The sequence below is a fragment of the Alosa pseudoharengus genome, unplaced genomic scaffold, assembly GCF_046254945.1.
Source record: "Alosa pseudoharengus isolate Yale_2024_CS ecotype anadromous, Long Island Sound unplaced genomic scaffold, YU_APseudo_1.1 YU_APseudo_1.1_scf_11, whole genome shotgun sequence".
NCBI lineage: Eukaryota > Metazoa > Chordata > Actinopteri > Clupeiformes > Clupeidae > Alosa > Alosa pseudoharengus.
The window spans coordinates 11,725,783-11,743,282 of record NW_027468576.1 but is presented as its reverse complement, the minus strand read 5'-3'; the positions used below and the strand labels follow the sequence as shown (position 1 = coordinate 11,743,282).

General features: G+C 47.1%; 1 protein-coding gene across 3 annotated transcripts in view; it reads left to right on the top strand.

Annotated features, from left to right (window-relative positions):
* The window catches only part of lpp (LIM domain containing preferred translocation partner in lipoma), a 198,834-nt gene that overhangs the window by 145,089 nt on the left and 36,245 nt on the right, over window positions 1-17,500 (top strand). For all 3 annotated transcript variants that reach the window (XM_076278029.1, XM_076278030.1, XM_076278028.1), the window contains one exon: window positions 8,017-8,122. In XM_076278029.1, coding sequence (XP_076134144.1) covers window positions 8,017-8,122 — 106 coding nt within the window. The remainder of the gene's footprint in view (window positions 1-8,016; window positions 8,123-17,500) is intronic.

The following is a 17,500-nucleotide window of genomic DNA, read 5'->3' as shown; positions in this document are numbered from 1 at the left end:
GTGTTTGTCTGCACCCGTGTGACCGGTAACTCCACTGGCTTTGGTCTGTTTGTGTGTGTGTGTGTCTGTGTGTGTGCACCTGTGTGTCGGATAACTGCCGGCTTTGGTCTGTGTTAATGTCTGCGCCTGTGCAGTACAGTAGGTTACTGTGGTCGATCTGTTACTTCTATCTGGTGATGCGTTTCTCTACACCTGTGCATGTCCGCACCGGTTGTGGTCTTTCTGAGTGTGTGTCTGTGCCTGTGTCTGTGCTTTGGTGTCTGTGTGTCTCGGAGCATCTGCAGGTAGCCGTGCTGCTCTTTGCCTTTGAGCCGCAGGCGACTGCTGCTCCTCCCTGGCTTCCACACTAAATCCCATCCCATTGTTTTTGCTAAAACGCAATGAGCCTCTTAAGCTGCAGTAATCACCCATTTAGCCGAGTGTCTTAATAACAGCAACAGACAGCTCAGTCCCATGCAAACCCACACAGATGGAACCGGCAGGCAGGCAAGCAGGCAGCCTTGCAACCTTTTCTTGGGCATAGCTATTATTATTGCTCTCTCTCTCCCTCTTTCTCTCCCTCTCTATCTCCCTTTCTCTCTCTCTCTCTCTCTCTATCTCTATCTCTCTCTGTTTTTTTATACTCTGATCAGTTGTGGTTTTGTTAACACCTGACCCAGGCAGGAAAATAGAAACAGCAGAAGGGTTTTTAAGTAGCGACGACTCTTAAGTCGTCCTCACAGACATCATACCTGTTGATTCAATCATCGTTTTGATAGTCTTTTGCTGTCTTGCTGGCAAAAAAAAAAAAAACAGGAGCACATCTTAAGCTCTCTGATTGGTCACCTACGGATGATATATGGTTAAAAAAAGGCACTTCTCTCAGTGAGCCCTAGTGTAGTGGTTTGCAATATTTCGATGGTGCCACTGTCATACATGACATTTTTTTAGATTTACTTTTCTGTTGACCCTGTGCCTTGTCTGCTGTAACCACCACACCATGGGCGCTGCGACTCTAGTGCCATCAGTTCTTTTCTGTCCCTGCTGTGGCAGCTCACCAAAGGTCCCGCGCTGTAGAGCAGATTCTGTGCCAGGCCTTTGGTATTAATTCAGACGATACAACCAACAACAACAACAAAACAAACAAACAAACAAAAAACAAACAAAGTAACAGGAGTCAGAGAGAGAGCGGCAGATTTGCGGAGGCACGTGTGAAGCTTAGAGGGCTGTAAGCTTTAGATCGGCAGAGTACAAGGTGAAGTAGGTGGCCGTCAAAAGAAAGGAGAGAGAGAGAGAGAGACGTCGCTGGAGCTGAGGAGGAGGAGGAGGAGGAATGCGTAATCACAAGCAGCACTCTGCTGTCCCAGTCTCCCTTGTCTCACCCCCACTGGTAGCATAGTGGCTAAGGACCTGGGCATGCAGTAGCCCGAAAAGTTGTGGGTTCAATTCCTGGTTGCCACGGTTGTGCCCATGAGCAAGGCACTTAACCCCCAAGTTGCTCCGGGCAGACTGACCCTTGCAATAATTGACATATGTAAGTCACTTTGGATGAAATGGTCAGCCAAATGAATAAGTAAGTAAGTAAGCGAGGTGTCTATGGTATGTTATCCGCCACTCATCCGTTCCGCTGCCCTCACCTGGCATCAGGCTGACCGGCCGAGCAGGCAGAGGTCAGCTCCATGGAGACTGAGTGTGGGTAGTGCAGTTGCGGGGGCGGGAGAGGTTTGTTTTAGGACACATCCCGCCGCGCCCTGCTTCTCATCGGGGGGAAAGGGAAGTGAGCAGGTGATCGCGCGCGTCTTCTCCGCCTCCTAATGCTCTCTGACAGATAGCCGATGCCCTGTCGGGAGGAGAGGTGAAAGGTTTACGGCGCGGCAGGAGCGCGATGCAGCCGGGGTGGGCATGCCAGAACTCTGCTTCGCTGCTGCCCTCTGCCCAGTGGGGGGTCTGCTCTTACGACACTACCTGACTGGTCTCCAGCAGCCTTCAGGCCTGAGGCACTGAATCTCTCAGTCATTCTACACTGAATCTCTCAGTCATTCTACACTGAATCTCTCAGTCTTTCTACACTGAATCTCTCAGTCATTCTACACAGAATCTAAACACACACACATGCGCACGCAAACATGCACACGCACGCACACACACACACACACACACACACACACAGTACACATGCGTGTATACCGCTCTGTGGTAATAGTTTTAAACACATACTGTGTACACTCTTGAAACAAATAACAAAAGCAATGTGTTGGAAACAACACAAATTTTGTTGTCCCAATCTGGACATAGAGATATGTTAAAAACAACGCAAGTTGTGTTGTTTTCAACGCATTCGTTTTAAGAGTGTAGAATACAGTACAGTAAGCCATCTAATCAGTACGTGATGGCAGGTGTGCCTGTTGCATTCAAACATGTCTACACAATTGGTTGTTTAATGATGTCCTTTTTAGTTTTGTTATGAAAAGACACACTCTACATATGTTAAGGTGATACGTTCATTATTTTTTTGACCCTCTTATTGACTGTGTAAATGTTGCTTCCATTGTGCAACAGCAACAGATTGTGTCATGGATAATGGAACTGAATGAAGAGGTAGGGCAGAGTGAGAGAGAGCACAGGCAAGGGAGAGGGATTGAAAGACTGTTTATTGTGTGTGTGTGTGTGTGTGTGTGTGTGTGTGTGTGTGTGTTGTGTGTGTGTGCGGATTGCCAACGCTGTGTTTCGGCATTCGTGAAAAGCCTGGCAGAGACATTGGAGGAAGCAATCACAAAGCAAGGAAGCAATTTCTCTTTCTTATTCATGTGAGAAATTATTCCACGCTGTCACAAAAGACTCTCTTAACAAGGTGCTTCAGTGTGGCAGTCAGTGGGATGCCGCACAGTGTCAGGCAAGAGGATAAGACAGAAATGAAGTTTAGAAGTATAAAACCACTTTCCCATTATGGGAGCCTTTCATCCGTCGCTTTTTCCCCTTTCTCTTCCCCCGTCGTGGTTTTTGATTGGGGGCGAAGATTAGCATTGTGGAAACATCTCTCTCTCTCTCTCTCTCTCTCTCTCTCTCTCTGTTTTTCTCTCTCTCCCTCTCTCGCTGCCTTCTCACTGACTCTATCTAACAGCGTACTGATAATGAGCATGTTCCGCCTACGGTCAGAGCTATTGTGGAGAACGAGGGGGAAAGAAAACCTCAGATATTTATTTAGTCGTTCTAAAGGCTCCGAAGCATCTCTGTGATCGCTGGCGGTACCAGAAGATTATCTCCCTGAGGATCATATCGACAAATATGTTGATTGTGACCCTTTTATGCTTTTACTTTTTGACTTGTTTGGAAAACATAGTGCTGAGATACATACACATTGTTTTTTCTTATTTGACCTTTATTTAACCAGAGAAAATGAACACATTGGAATTGTCTCTTTTTCAAGTATTATAGTATTATAGTGTACTATATAGTATGGTGTGCTGACCTATACCAACCATACTGTACTGTCTACATTTGTATTTGGTAATAGTTGGCATGTATAGTGGAGGAGGGTGGTCATTGTCTGCCACTGAAAATGAAGACCAATTGTACCATGCTAATATTGCATTAATGAAGACCAATTGTACCATGCTAATATTGCATGGGAAGCAGTGATGGCCACTAGCCTCCCTCATCTGTGTGCTGACAGCCTTGGGTGTGGGGGTCGGTCATATGTGGTGATCGCTCAAAGCTAATGAGAGAGCCTGTCAGGCTGTGTGCTAGCCGCCAACAGCACCAGCAGTCTGCACCGCGAGGGGCTATGTCATTTGAGAGATCATATATTTCACATAATGTTCCTCGATAGATGCCCCAGGCTGGGGGAGGCTTCAGTGGACCATGTCATGTTATACATGCTGTGGTGTGGATACATTCATTCAAAGCAGTTTATTTATATCAACAGCACACATGTATGACACTTATTATATTAGATTGAATTAATCTCATAATTACTTGGCATTAAAAAATATACGTTTGGAGAACATTGTTTATCGAAGGGCGAAATTTATATATATATATATATATATATATATATATATATATAAAATGAAAGCTCTTAATCAGCTCTTTCTATTGTCAAAAGGACAACTGAACTTAACACACTGAACACACTAGTGTTGTTTTGGCCCTCCTGTAAAGTTGGTGAAATGTCACTTACGCCCCTCTGGTTCATCTAAATCCTTCTTATTTTCTCTTTATCAGTTAGTCAGGTGTCCACAAAGATACCCAGTCCACTCCCAGCCTTCTAGTAGTGTGTAGGGAAGCTAAAGATGTCCTCTGACCCTGAGAAGGCTGTCATTTTTATCAGTGGGGATTGTGAGGAATGAACTATCAACTTCTCCAGCAGGGCAGGAGTGGGAGGCTGGCTGAATGCAGTCTGAAAGGACGGAGGGTGTCTCAATTGCAACTGACATTGGCAGCCCTTATTTGGCGAGGATCAGTCATTCGTCTTATCAGGGATGGGAATGGATAAAAAGAAGAGGGTTTTTATAAACTTGTAAACATAAACAATGTATATTTTTATTTTATTTACACCAACCTCAACTCCCATAGCCAGGGCAGACCACAGTGTCAAAGAGCAGACCAGAACGCACCTGTCGCTAGACGATGGGTACACAGAAGAATAATCTGTATACACAAGTAGTATTAATTAATGAGTAGTTAATGCCAATCTTTTTTTCTATTTAATTAATTTATTTTTATACCAAGGACACCTGTATAGGAGCTGACTCAGTCTCAGCGAATGCCGAAAAACAGCGTTGGCAATGCACACCCACATACACACACACTCACACACACACACACAGACACCAACACACACATCTCACCACACACATCTCAACACACACGTGTCACCACCTGTACCGCACCTGCACCTGCAGAGTGAAGCCAGGGGTACAAGTTCAGGGGTAGAGAAGTGGAGGGCTGCTTAACTTGTGCTCTTGTTGGGGCATCAGTGCAGACTGCATTAATTGTATTGATCAAGTCAGAGCACAACACGTGCCTGTGAGCGCTGTGGAACATGTCTGGCCCAGGTCTGGGTTGGTCAGACAGGATGATAATTCCCTCAGCTGGGGGTTTCAAAGCATCAGTACCAATAGCCAGAACACTCCTAAAAGCAGCTGCACTTGCTATAGGGCTGGTCTGTATCTGAGCCTGTGTCTCTTCTAAACTTCCATGCATCCAGGCAAGTTCATAGCGTGCCCATTGGAACCTCAGTGCGGTGGTTGTGTCATCAGTCATCAGTATTGGTGTTCATGGTGATCTCTGGTTGGCTTTGTGTTGTAAGAGACTTTGGCCTTTCAGCTGCGGCTCTCCACATGACTGCCCAAGAGTGACTGGGGGTGGCAATCGCATCCACCCCCACTATCCACCGCACACGCACACGTGCACGCATACACACACACACTCACACTACCAACTCTTTCCAGTCTCACAAGGGAAGGAAGTGCTTCTGTGAACATCTTTTGTGTCATGATGTAAGCGCCAGTTGCGCATTATTCTCTGGTGGTTTGGGCTCATCTCTGGCTATGGTGGCTGCTTCCTTACGGCCTTATCTGTGACACCATCTTACCTTTGATTATACCATCATCCTGTGAAAGAACAACAGATGCAAAACAACCCGTTACTAAAGCTGCCACTCTTTGTTTTTCATAGTCCGTATCACAGTTTCCTTATTACATAAAATAAAAAAATTGATTTAAGTACAACATTTAAATAAATTAAATCAGTTAAACAAGGTAGACAAACCAGAACACAGCAACAGCTTTTCCAATTCAGTTAAAAGTGAAGAGTAGATTTGCTGAAACAAACCCATTACTAACTACAAGCTGTAGTAGATCTGACCCTAACCTACATTTGGTTCCATGGACAGTATTTTCCCCCTTTTTTTAAACAGCAAAATGTATTTGTGTAGTTGCTAAACTAATTAGCATTATGCACTATCAGCAAGTATGTGGCCCATGTTGCAGATTCAGATAATGTTGCTCCCCTCTGTGTGTGTGTGTGTGTGTGTGCGCGCGCGTGCATGTACATGTATTTATGGCATGCATGTGTGTGAGTGCGTGTGCGTGTGTGTGTGTCGTGAGTGTATTTTGGTCAGTTTTGGCCCTTTGGCCTTAAGGTCAGCCAAGGTTAGCATCAGCTTTCCCTTCTTGGGAAAGGGAAGGGAGCCATGCCACCCTGCTAGCCCAGAGACGGGCCATGGCCTTGGGGTTGGACTTCACCTCCTCTGCCACCCAGTCAGGATTTATGGGCCCCAGGCCCTCCATGCAGTGCTGACATGGGAACTGTGAGAGAACCACGTCTCTTTGGGACCTGTTTTGCACAATGAGAATGTGTTTTACTCTACCAATAATGTATTTAGATATCAAATGCAATAGATGTATTTTTTTTTTTGAAGACATTATTCAGGCACGTGCGTGTGTGTGTGCGTGCAGTACAGTATGTGTCATCTGTTAATAAGTGGGTCTGTTGTGTCAGTGTGTGAGAGAGGGCAAGAACCTTCTTTTGGATTCAAGTGAGCACATGCAAGCTTATCATAGTAATAGTAAACATCCCTACTCAGAACTTAAAGAATAGTGTGTGTGTGTGTGTGTGTGTGTGTGTGTGTGTGTGTGTGTGTGTGTGTGTGTGTGTGTGTGTGTGTGTGTGTGTGTGTGTGTGTGTGTGTGTGTGTGTGTGTGTGTGTGTGTGTGTGTGTGTGTGTGTGTGTGTGTGTGTGTGTGTTTGTGCGTGTGTGTGCAGATGAGCCTCATGGCTTTCCCTTGCTGTTTGGCCCCATTGCCCTCATTGCCCCTCCTCCCCGGTAGTCAGACGGTAGTCAGCTGGTAGTCAGCCGGTAGTGCTCTCAATCACTGGGGTTCCTGGATGCTCAAAAGGGGAAGACGACCCTCTCACCCCTCACCACTACAACCTTTCACCTCCACATGTCTAAGCCTCCTAACCAGCACATCAGCTGAGCAGTTATGTAGTAAACATCCCTACTAAGAACTTAAAGAATAGTGTGTGTGTGTGTGTGTGTGTGTGTGTGTGTGTGTGTGTGTGTGTGTGTGTGTGTGTGTGTGTGTGTGTGTGTTCGTTCCTCAGAATAGGGAGAGCGCAAACATAGCAGACATTGTTATGTATGGCGACTTTGATAATTGTGAAGGTAATTATAATAAGTAGTAATTATTCTTCAAGGTGCAGGCTTTCATTATCAATGCTGGGTCTTTGTTTCGAGAGAGAGAGAGAGTTAATGTGTGTCAGCCCAGTTTTGGATTCTGTTATGTTGTTGAGTCTTGTGTTGGGCCATTTTGATAAAGTTCATTCATTCATTGGGTATGTGTTTGCACTCATGCATATACAGTATGTCTGTGCATCTTTACTGTGTAACAGATGCTTGTTTATGGTGTGTGTGTATACACAAGCTGATTGTGTCTGTCTGTGTGTGTGTGTGTGTGTGTGTCTGTGTGTGTGTGTAAGAGAGATAGAGAGATAGAGAGAGCCTGTACGTACATGTAGGTCTGATTAGCCCAATTCACAATGTCCTGGGTTCTGGCTTAGTTGAACTGAGGTTAATGATGCCTTGGCAGGGTAAAGCATCTTTCTGTTTCTGGTCCTTCCTGTAGACTGTGCTGTAGATGAGTGGCTCTTTTCCACTCTGTTTACATCTTCAAACCTAAACCTCTGCAAACTTGAGAAAAAAGTTTTGAAAAAGCGCTGCATTTTTTATTTAACTGTTTACAGCAAATAGCCGGCAAGTAGAAATACCTTTGAAATAACAGAGGAAGTTGGTTTACGCTGTGGTGACATCTTGTGAAATTGGCTTATTGTGTCTATGTCTGACGTGTGTGTGTGTGTGTGTGTGTGTGCGCGTGCGCGCGTGTCTATTACCCTGTAAGTAGGTCTGACTATGTCTGTGTCTGATGTGTGTGTGTGTGTATATTACCATGTACATACTGTAGGTCTGACTATGTCTGTGTCTGATGTGTGTGTGTGTGTGTGCGTGTGTGTGTGTGTTTGCGTGTGTTTCAGGCTCCTGCTGGTGGTCGGCCTGGTGCTCGTCCAGAGGAGGAGCTGGAGCGCCTGACCAAGAAGATGCTCTACGACATGGACCACCCCCCCACCGAGGAGTATTTCGGTAAGCAACACACACACACACACACACACACACACACAGACACGCACACACACACACACACAGAGTACAGCCCATTCCAGACCAGGCCTACTGTGTGAAGGTGAGGGTAGTGAGTGTTGTGAGTGGGGTAGTGAGTGTTTTGTGGCTTTGACAACAGGAATAAAAAAGGCACAAAATGTACAATTTGAGCGGCCGTTTAGTTTGACCAGTTTACGGTATATTAAATGTGCTGATGTTATAGCAGTCGGTGCAGTGGGGTCGTAGTGAGACTAAGAGGGAAGGTCCCACACTCTGGTCCTCTAAGTGTATTTGCATGGCAAGGAGGAAGGCCCTGCTGGATTTGGAGAAGCAGGTGCGACTTCCAATACTACAGTAAATTGATTTGTCAATGTGTGTTTGTGTGTGTGATGTGTGTGTGTGAGAGCATGCATGCAAGTAGTTTTTGGTGTCCGCAATGGTTTTGTGGTATGCATGACAAATCTGCACATTACCAACATCTTTCCTCCTCACTCATCACACTCGTCGAGAGCAAGGAAATCATCACTGATGTCTGGTTATGTGTGTGTGTGTGTGTGTGTGTGTGTGTGTGTGTGTGTGTGTGTGTGTGTGTGTGTGTGTGTGTGTGTGTGTGTGTGTGTGTGTGTGTGTGTGTGTGTGTAAGGCAGTTGGGGTGGGTGGAGGGTAAGTCTGAGTCACTTGTCAGTAAAGGTCTTGACTGGTTGCCCCCAGCATGTCAAGATGTTTGCCAGTGAGTGCGGTCAAGTGGCCATTATTAACTCACTCACTCATTTAGACACTGTTTCATTCTTTCTCTCACTCAGGGCCAGATGTACGTACATTTGCGAACGTATCGTTATCAGCGCCATGGACAAACCGCACATTGCGAACGCTGTCAGACCCAAGTTTCCGTCGTATTTATCAATCGGTCAATCCTTAGTGTAAACTGCGCTTTTCTCTGCCTTTCTCCGCCCATAAACGCAATTTACGAACGTCCACAACTGAATGCCAGCGCCTACAAGCGCAGTTGAATGAAGTTAACTGATGACAACATTAAAAAGAATCAAACGTTTAGCGATCATGAAATAATACCATACATGATAAGATGTCAACGAGCAAGGAGATAATTAAGATCAGTAGCTCTACTCAAAATACTTGTGCACGTAGGCCATGGAAGATTGGTCAAATCTAGCAAGTAGGAAAGTTTAAGTGAATGACGTGAAAGTGAAAGTAAGACATTCGAAAGGCCAACGAAATGTAATGTTGCTTTTGATAGTACAGTACAAAGACTTACAAAACTGGTGCTCTAAATAGCGATTCTGTTGTCTTTGAAAGGTTCTCTTATTGACGCATTGAACTGCAATTTGGATTAACACCTGCTTTTACAAGGCGGAAGTATTTAGGCGCAGAATAGACGTGCGCTTTCAGGAGCAGTCTTTGTACATACCGCGGAATACATAATTAGGCGCTCTTTACTCTTCCCCTCCCATCTTTTTACACTAAACTCCCACTTTCCCCTAGATCCTCCCATGAATGCATATGCAAGACATTAAAAACGCAATCTGCCACTTTCAGCTCCCGCAACAGGCAGTTTGCGCTTTTACATCATTGCGGCCTGTTTTTTTTACATACCTCGCAATGATTTTACACGCACGTTGCGAAACAAATACGCCTGAAGTGGGCGCAAAAGCGTTAGTACATCTGGCCCTCAGTCACTCACTCACATTCACTCAGTCACTCTCTCATTCACTCACCCACTCACTCACTCACTCGTGCAGCATCTCCAGTTTTTTGGACGGATGTATTAATGCCCCATCGAGTCCTCCCTGTTTGTCTGACCCCGCCCCCCACCCCCCCTTGTTTAGCCGCCCCCTGCTCTGTCCTTCCTGCATGGCTCTTTTGTTCTTTTTGAAGAACTCCTGGCCTCCAGCACCTCTGTGTCTCTCTCCTCAGATGACCCTGCTTGACGTGATGTGAAAGCCCCCTGAACCCTCTCGGCTCGGCCGCCACAATGGCGCTCTTTGAGCGCACTGTCCTGCTAAGCCCTGAGCGTTGCCCATGTAATGGTAAATAAATAGATACACAGCAGATGTATTGTTCTATATGTAGCAGCCTGGACATTAAGAAGGTTTTTATAGCAGGCCCTGTGGATTGGCCTTAATTGGTTTGCATTAGAAGTAAGCTGGATCAGCTAGACTTGCTTAAAGCAAGAATTGCAGTCGTTTTTGATTTATTTATTTATTTATGTATGTGTAAGCTGAAAGGCTTTCTAAGCTAAGCTGACTCGCTGGTGTCCTCCTTTCTCTTCCGTCCATCCTCCCGCCCTCCTCCTCTCCTCCTCCTTTCATTTCTTCTCCTCCTCTTTCCCCCCCCCTCTCTTTTCTCTTCTTTCTTTTCTTTCTTTGCTGGGCATGTGTGAGCAAGTGCCCTGGAGTGGCCCACGTTGGCCCTGGTAGTCCATGCGTACCGCCACTCGCTCACAGTGTTTGCAAACTCAGGCTGGCTGGCCTCAGGCGGAGCAATGACGGCCAGACAGCCAGCCACGCAAAAATGGGTCACGTGTGAACTGAGGTCACCCATGCAAACCGCCCTACACACACACACACACACACACACACACACACACACACACACACACACACACACACACACACACACACACACACACTGTTAGAGATACAGAGTCTACTGATGCAGCCTTGGGGAAGCATCCCATCACTGTACAGAAGAGAAGGAGGGAGTGAGGAAAAAGACAGAAAGTTTGGATGGAGAGAGGGAGAGAGAGAGGGATGGATATATGGGTAGATTGCGGAGATAGAAAGAGTGAGACAGACGGATGGCTGGAGAGTGGGGGGGATAGATGGATAGAGAGAGAAGCATGGAGGGAGAGAGGGAGAGAGTGAGTGATGCCGAGGAGGAGGATGAAGTGCAGTAGGAGGATTAACAGCTGAATGAGACACCAGGGAGAGGAGGAGATGTGGGGCGGAGAAGAGGAGGCTTCAAAGGGAAAGGAGGAGAAGAGGACATTTAAAGGGGGGGGTGAAGTGAGGAGAATATGAGGTTTAAAGAGGGAGGAGGAGAAGAGGAGGCTTAAAGGGGGGGTGGGAGGTGCGGGGAGGAGAGGAGGAAGTATGGGAGGGGCGAGGCGGAGGAGAAGAGGAGGTTTAAAGGGAGGTGAGTGTGAGGAAAAGAGGAGGTTTAAAGGGAGGTGAGTGTGAGGACTTGTTTGCTGAAACTAAAGTGTAGGAGAATTGAGGGGATGCTACTGTTTACTCTATCAACATACATTCCACACAGCCTCTTTTAAACTGCCTGCCTTCCTGTAGATTTACACACACACACACACACACACACACACACACCACATGCAGTGCAAACATGCACCCTTTCTCTCACTCTGTATCTCTCCTCTCTCTCTCTCTTTCTATGTATCTTTCCTCCCCTCTCTCCAACCCTTCCTTTATCCCTCCATAATACCCACATACGCTTCCTTTTATCAGCATGGGACCGTGTCTCGGCGGGGGAAAAAGACAAAAGCGTGGACGAGAGTCTGCCCTTAAGATCAGAGGCCGCTGGTGATTACCATACCAACACAAGGCCGAGGTGCAGAGGGAGTACTGTGCAGGCAGCCAGCCTGGCAGGCACACAGGCAGGCAGGCAGGCAGGCAGGCAGGCAGGCAGGCAGGCGTGTTACTGGAGAGACCCCAGGGCTGGTAATTAAGCAGATGAATCAAGTCCAAGGCCACAATCGCTTTTTCTGCCGGACTCTATCTTGTGTCGTCATCCAGCAGGCCCAGCTAACTGCTGTCGCTAATAGCTTTGATGAACCATTAATTAGCCGTAGCCATCGGAGCACGTGGCAGAAGCGAAGGTCAGTCGGCCTCTGGAGGAGGCGCCGAGTGGGTCCCGCGTCTTTCCGCTGTCAGATCCTGAGCTCTGATGTTCCTTTTGGAGGGCACGGTTCTAAATCATCTCGGATCATAAAGCTTAGCTGAAGTAGTTGGTTGGTGCGCCGGCCATAAGCTCGCAAAAGTTCAACTGAGAATAAACCTGAATGCATATGGATAATGTCTAGTTTATGCATGCAGAAGAGAGAGAGAGCTGCCCCAACACCTCTCTCTACCCTGCTTCATTCACTATTCCATCTGTATAAAGGCAGAAGTCCTACTCCTGCCCCCCTGCAAAATAAAGAAAGGAAGAAAACATATATGCATATAATATACACATAAAACCTTTTATTGAAAGATCATGGACTAAATTGCTACAATGTGGCAATAAACCCTGTACCCCAGCAGTGTGGATAAAGAGCAAACATCCCAGGATAAGTAACATATTCCTATCGTCAGTACTTGAAAATAACCTTTCCCATGTACTGATTTGATCTTTTTAATGACGGTTGAAGATCCTGATAAAGAGATGACAGTGAGAGAAAGCGAAAGAGACAGAACAGAAAGAGAAAGATTTATTAGACTTTTTGTTATTAAGGAGAAAACTCCGATATGTGCGGAGTTTCTGATGAGGTTCACACATGAGAGGAACAGACAGAGAGAGAAAGTGGGGAGAGCCCCGGCAGCCTGTGTGTCTTTGAGATGCCATCGTGTGACATTTGACATGCTCGTCTCTTGTGCGTAGGTGCTGTGTGTTTGCAGGGCTGTAAGAAGTCAGTGTGTGTGTGTGTGTGTGTCATGCGTGCACAGATACATAGCCTGTCTTTTAACGAGTGTCTTCCCAGCCTGGCTACTTCTGAGAGGCAGCGACACCATATAGGCCTGTTTCGGGAAACTAGCGTCAGTTATGAATAATCATGATAAACCTGACGTATGATAACCTATTTATAACCACTGACGTTTGTTATAAATAAAAGGATTTTTTCCCTGATGTTGTCTTTTTTCCCCTTCATACTGCCTTCCTACTCAAGGTGTAAGGTGGTCTGTGGCAAAACAGCATTGCCCTATAGGGAAATAAGCCTAACAGTTGAGGGAAGAGTGAAATTGTTTTATTATTCATAGTAGTGTTGCCCTTTTGGGCTCTCTCTGCGGTCATGTTTCATGTGTGTGGGCACTCTGTTGGGTGCGCTCAGTGACTGACACAGTTTGCTGTGGATAGGACACGGCCCCTTGGTGTAAAGCTTGGATGAGCTAGCTGTTAACAAGCACGCCTTCTGAAAATGCGGTGACTTGTGGAGATGTAATATGTGACTTCGCGCTACATGAGGATTCTTGTTAAGTCCCTGCTGCTCTTAGAAACATCCAGAAACATCCTTCACTGATGGTGAAGCAGAACTCTCTGAAATGTCAGGAGATTCTCTCTCTCTCTTTTTCTCTCTCTCTCACTCTCTCTCTGTCTCTAGTCTTGTACAGACTGTAGAGCAAAAATTGAGAATTGCCATTAATCCTCATAATGTCAGCTGGAAGAGCGCTCATAATTTATGAGACAGTGCGCATGAAATGTTGATGAAGAATCTTGGAAGAGCGGAAGCAAGTGCGTAGCAACCCGCCACCAATGGAACGGGCTCACTCGGGTCGGGTCGAACCGGACGAATGGACCAACGGAGAGAAATGGGTCAGAATGATGTTGGTCTTACACACACGCACAAATGGGCTCACCACACACACACACACACACACACACACACACACACACACACACACACACACACACACATACTGTACATGTGCTTGTGTTTCTCAATAGTGAGCCTGCTGAGTTTAATGTATTAATAGTGGCCCTGTCAGACAGCTTTCTTGTGCATTGTCCTAGATACTCTGGTTGAGTGCATTTGCATATTACTCACTCGCTTATTTGCTCGCCCTCAGCCAACTCTCAGGAGAGCGAGCTGTGTGTGTTTGCTGCCGCCCATCCTTGTGTGTGTCAAACTAAGTGGGATGTGTTGCGTGTTAAAAGTGCCGTAACCCGTGTTCCGGGGCAGAGCCTTTGTTATGCCTTCCAAACCTGCCCCTGCTCCCGCTCCGATGGGTCCCTCTCCCCCTCTGCCATGCCGAGAGAGCAGGATGCACAGGCAGGTGTGACTCTCGGCCGTGGTGACATGCGTGTGTTCGCTTATTTGTCTGTTGGCTCTTTCTTTCTATCTATCTGTCTTTCTTTCTATGTCTTTTCCTCGCCTCTCTTTCTCTGTTTCTTTTCTCTCTGCTTTTTCTTTCTTGGCTTTTCTCTCTCTCTCTTTCTCCCGTTTGAGGCCAGGGGATCTTCATCCTTTTGTGCATCTCTCATTACTCATGTCTGTCCTTCAGGCCTCTTCCTCTGCCGGACACATTCTCCGGCCCATTTCTCTCTCTCTCTCTCTAACTCTCTCTCTCTCTCTCTCTCTCTCTTTCACCCTTCCTCTCTTTCACTTTGTGTCTCTTGCTATCTGACATGCTCTCTCTCTCTCTCTCTCTCTCTCTCTCTCTCTCTCTCTCCCTCTCTCTCCCTCTTTCACTCCCTGTCTCTCTGACTCTGTTCCCTCCCCACCACACACACACACACACACACACACACACACACACACACTCTTTCTGCTCCAGCGGAAGTTTATGCATCAGTGATGAAAAGCCATTCCAGGGACACGGATCTCCCAGTTCAATCTCACATTTGCATTCGTTTTGACGTGAGGCCCTGCGTGTGATTTCAATGCCTCATTGATTATGCTCTGACAGGCCTCTCTATGCTACAGCACAAATGCGTGCCTATACCACACAGGGAGAGTGTGGTGCCATTGAACAGCCACTATAAGACACTCCAGGCCCTTTGGATATATGTCAGCGTAGCGTAGCGTAGCGTAGTCGCTTAGCGCCATCAGGACTGCATCTCATGCAGCAGTGAACTTGCCTCATTGCATTCTGGGCAAGGTGCAATGTCTGGAGGACTTCCTACACGTCACATGTTATGGCACCATATGGATGCAATTGAACTGTGAAAAAGCTCATGCATATGGGATCTCCCAGCCTGGGCTCACCTCATGTTATTTCAGTGGCACCCAGTGGGTGAGTGGTTGGTGTCTTTAGGCAGTATTTGATACTTCTCTAGGTGTATTGTTGGGCTTTCCTAGCTATGGATAGAACAGTAGAGGTAGACATGAAATGAGTGGGAGGAGAGAGAGAAGGGATGTGCGTTTGAGAAATGACCCCAGGGTGAGGTGGTGAACCTCGTGGATACTGGATCCATATGTGGTGTGGGATGCTGTATCTTGCCTTGCACCACAGTGTGTACACCCCCACCCCCCCCCCACCCCAGTGTTTGATTGTGAAACAGGTACAGGTGTGCCCCCAGGTGTGCCCTGAAGCTCTGCTCCGTGCTCTGTTCTACCAGATGTGAGAGTACCCAGAGACACCAGCTGGAGACTGCATACTCACTGTAACAAAGCCTTCGCTTGGCACAACTTGGGCACCCTGCCTGGCAGCAGTGCCAAGGAAGTAACCGTATCGTACAACATCACAGGATCCGAAACTGGGCTGACACACATGAACAGTATCTCTCTATCTCTCTCTCTCTCTCTCTCTCTCTCTCTCTCTCTCTCTCTCTCTCTCTCTCTCTCTCTCTCTCTCTCTCTCTAGCGCTCTAGCGCTCTAGTGCTTGTATTTACAGCTCAATTCCATTCTAGGCAGCAAACCTCACAGGAAATCCTCTTTTGCTGAGGCACCTGTTAACAAACAAATGGCAGCTTTTTTTTTTAAACCCCGGATTGCTGCTGCTGCCCGTCAGAGTATATCTCCCCCCCCCCCACCCCCCACACACACACCACCCTCTTTTTTTAATCCCTCTTAGCTGCGCAAGTGCATTGATAATATCAGAGCGGTGATTTGATTGGATTAGAATTATATGGCCAGCAGGTGTCTGGTTGCCGTGTAGGTGTGTCAGGTGGATTAGGAGAAACGCTGCCTGCCTGCCTGCCTGTGCTGCACTGTGATCGCTAATGTCTGCTATGTCCCGCTCTCAGCACAGAGGCAAACGATCTGGGAAAAGAAGCTCGCCGCTACTGCTGCTGCCGGGCTTGTAGATTTGATAGGTGACCGGCTAAGTGCAGTGTAAACTGACCATACTGTATGTTGTTTATGTAATGTCCTGCCAGTCTTGAGATGGCTGCCTCTTTTTACTGGCTCATGGGTGGTACTGACAGACACAGACTTTTTTTTGTCTGTTGTGTTCTGTTTTATTTTGTTTTTGAGTGTTAAATTGCACATTTATATCCATAATGCTATGGCCATGTCTGTATGTTACACACACACACACACTTTATTTTGTTTTTGGATGTTAAACTGCACGTTTATATTCAGAATGCTACTGTATGGACATGTGTGTATGTTTGGTGTGTTCAAACAGAGGAGAATGTCTCCTAAACCCGCGGTTGACTATTCCTACCCAGTGAGCTTTTAAGAGGTGATATTTAGTGCATATTGTGCATTATGCTGTACTGTGAGCAGTAATAAATAGCTCGATGCACGCTGCCTACTGCCTGCCATTACTGCACATTAATTAGGCTGGAACTAACAAGGGCTTGAATTTTTAATTGCTGTTTGTTACTATTTTGGGCCACGGAGTTGAGTTTCCCACAAAGTTTTTTTCTGTGTTTGTTTGTTGTCCCGCTGTGATTGGTTGTATTTTGGCTCACAGGTCTTCATTAGTTCTGCTAATGGAACCACCCTGGACTGGGCCAGAGATTTTGTGGCTTCCCCTAAACACCCCTACTGCCCTACACACCCCTACTGCCCTGCACACCCCTACTGCCCTAAACACACTTACTGCCCTACACACCCCTACTGCCCTGCACACCCCTACTGCCCTGCACACCCCTACTGCCCCTGCACACCCTTACTGCCCTAAACACACTTACTGCCCTACACACCCCTACTACCCTAAACACCCTTACTGCCCTAAACACACTTACTGCCCTACACACCCCTACTACCCTAAACACCCCTACTGCCCCTGCACACCCTTACTGCCCTAAACACACTTACTGCCCTACACACCCCTACTGCCCCTAAACACCCCTACTGCCCTACACACCCCTACTGCCCCTGCACACCCTTACTGCCCTGCACACCCTTACTGCCCCAGCACAGCCCTATTGCCCCTACACACCCCTTACTGCCCTTACACACACACCCCTACACACCCCCTCTATTGCCCCTATACACACCCCCTTACTGCCCCTACACACACCCCCTCACTGCTCCTACACACCCCTACTCCCCCTGCTGCCCCCACACACCCCCATACTGCCCTTACACACCCCTTACTGCCCCTACACACATCCCCCCTACTGCCCCTACACACCCCTACTGCCCCTACACACATCCCCATTACTGCCCCTACACACATCCCCCCTACTGCCCCTACACACCCCTACTGCCCCTACACACATCCCCATTACTGCCCCTA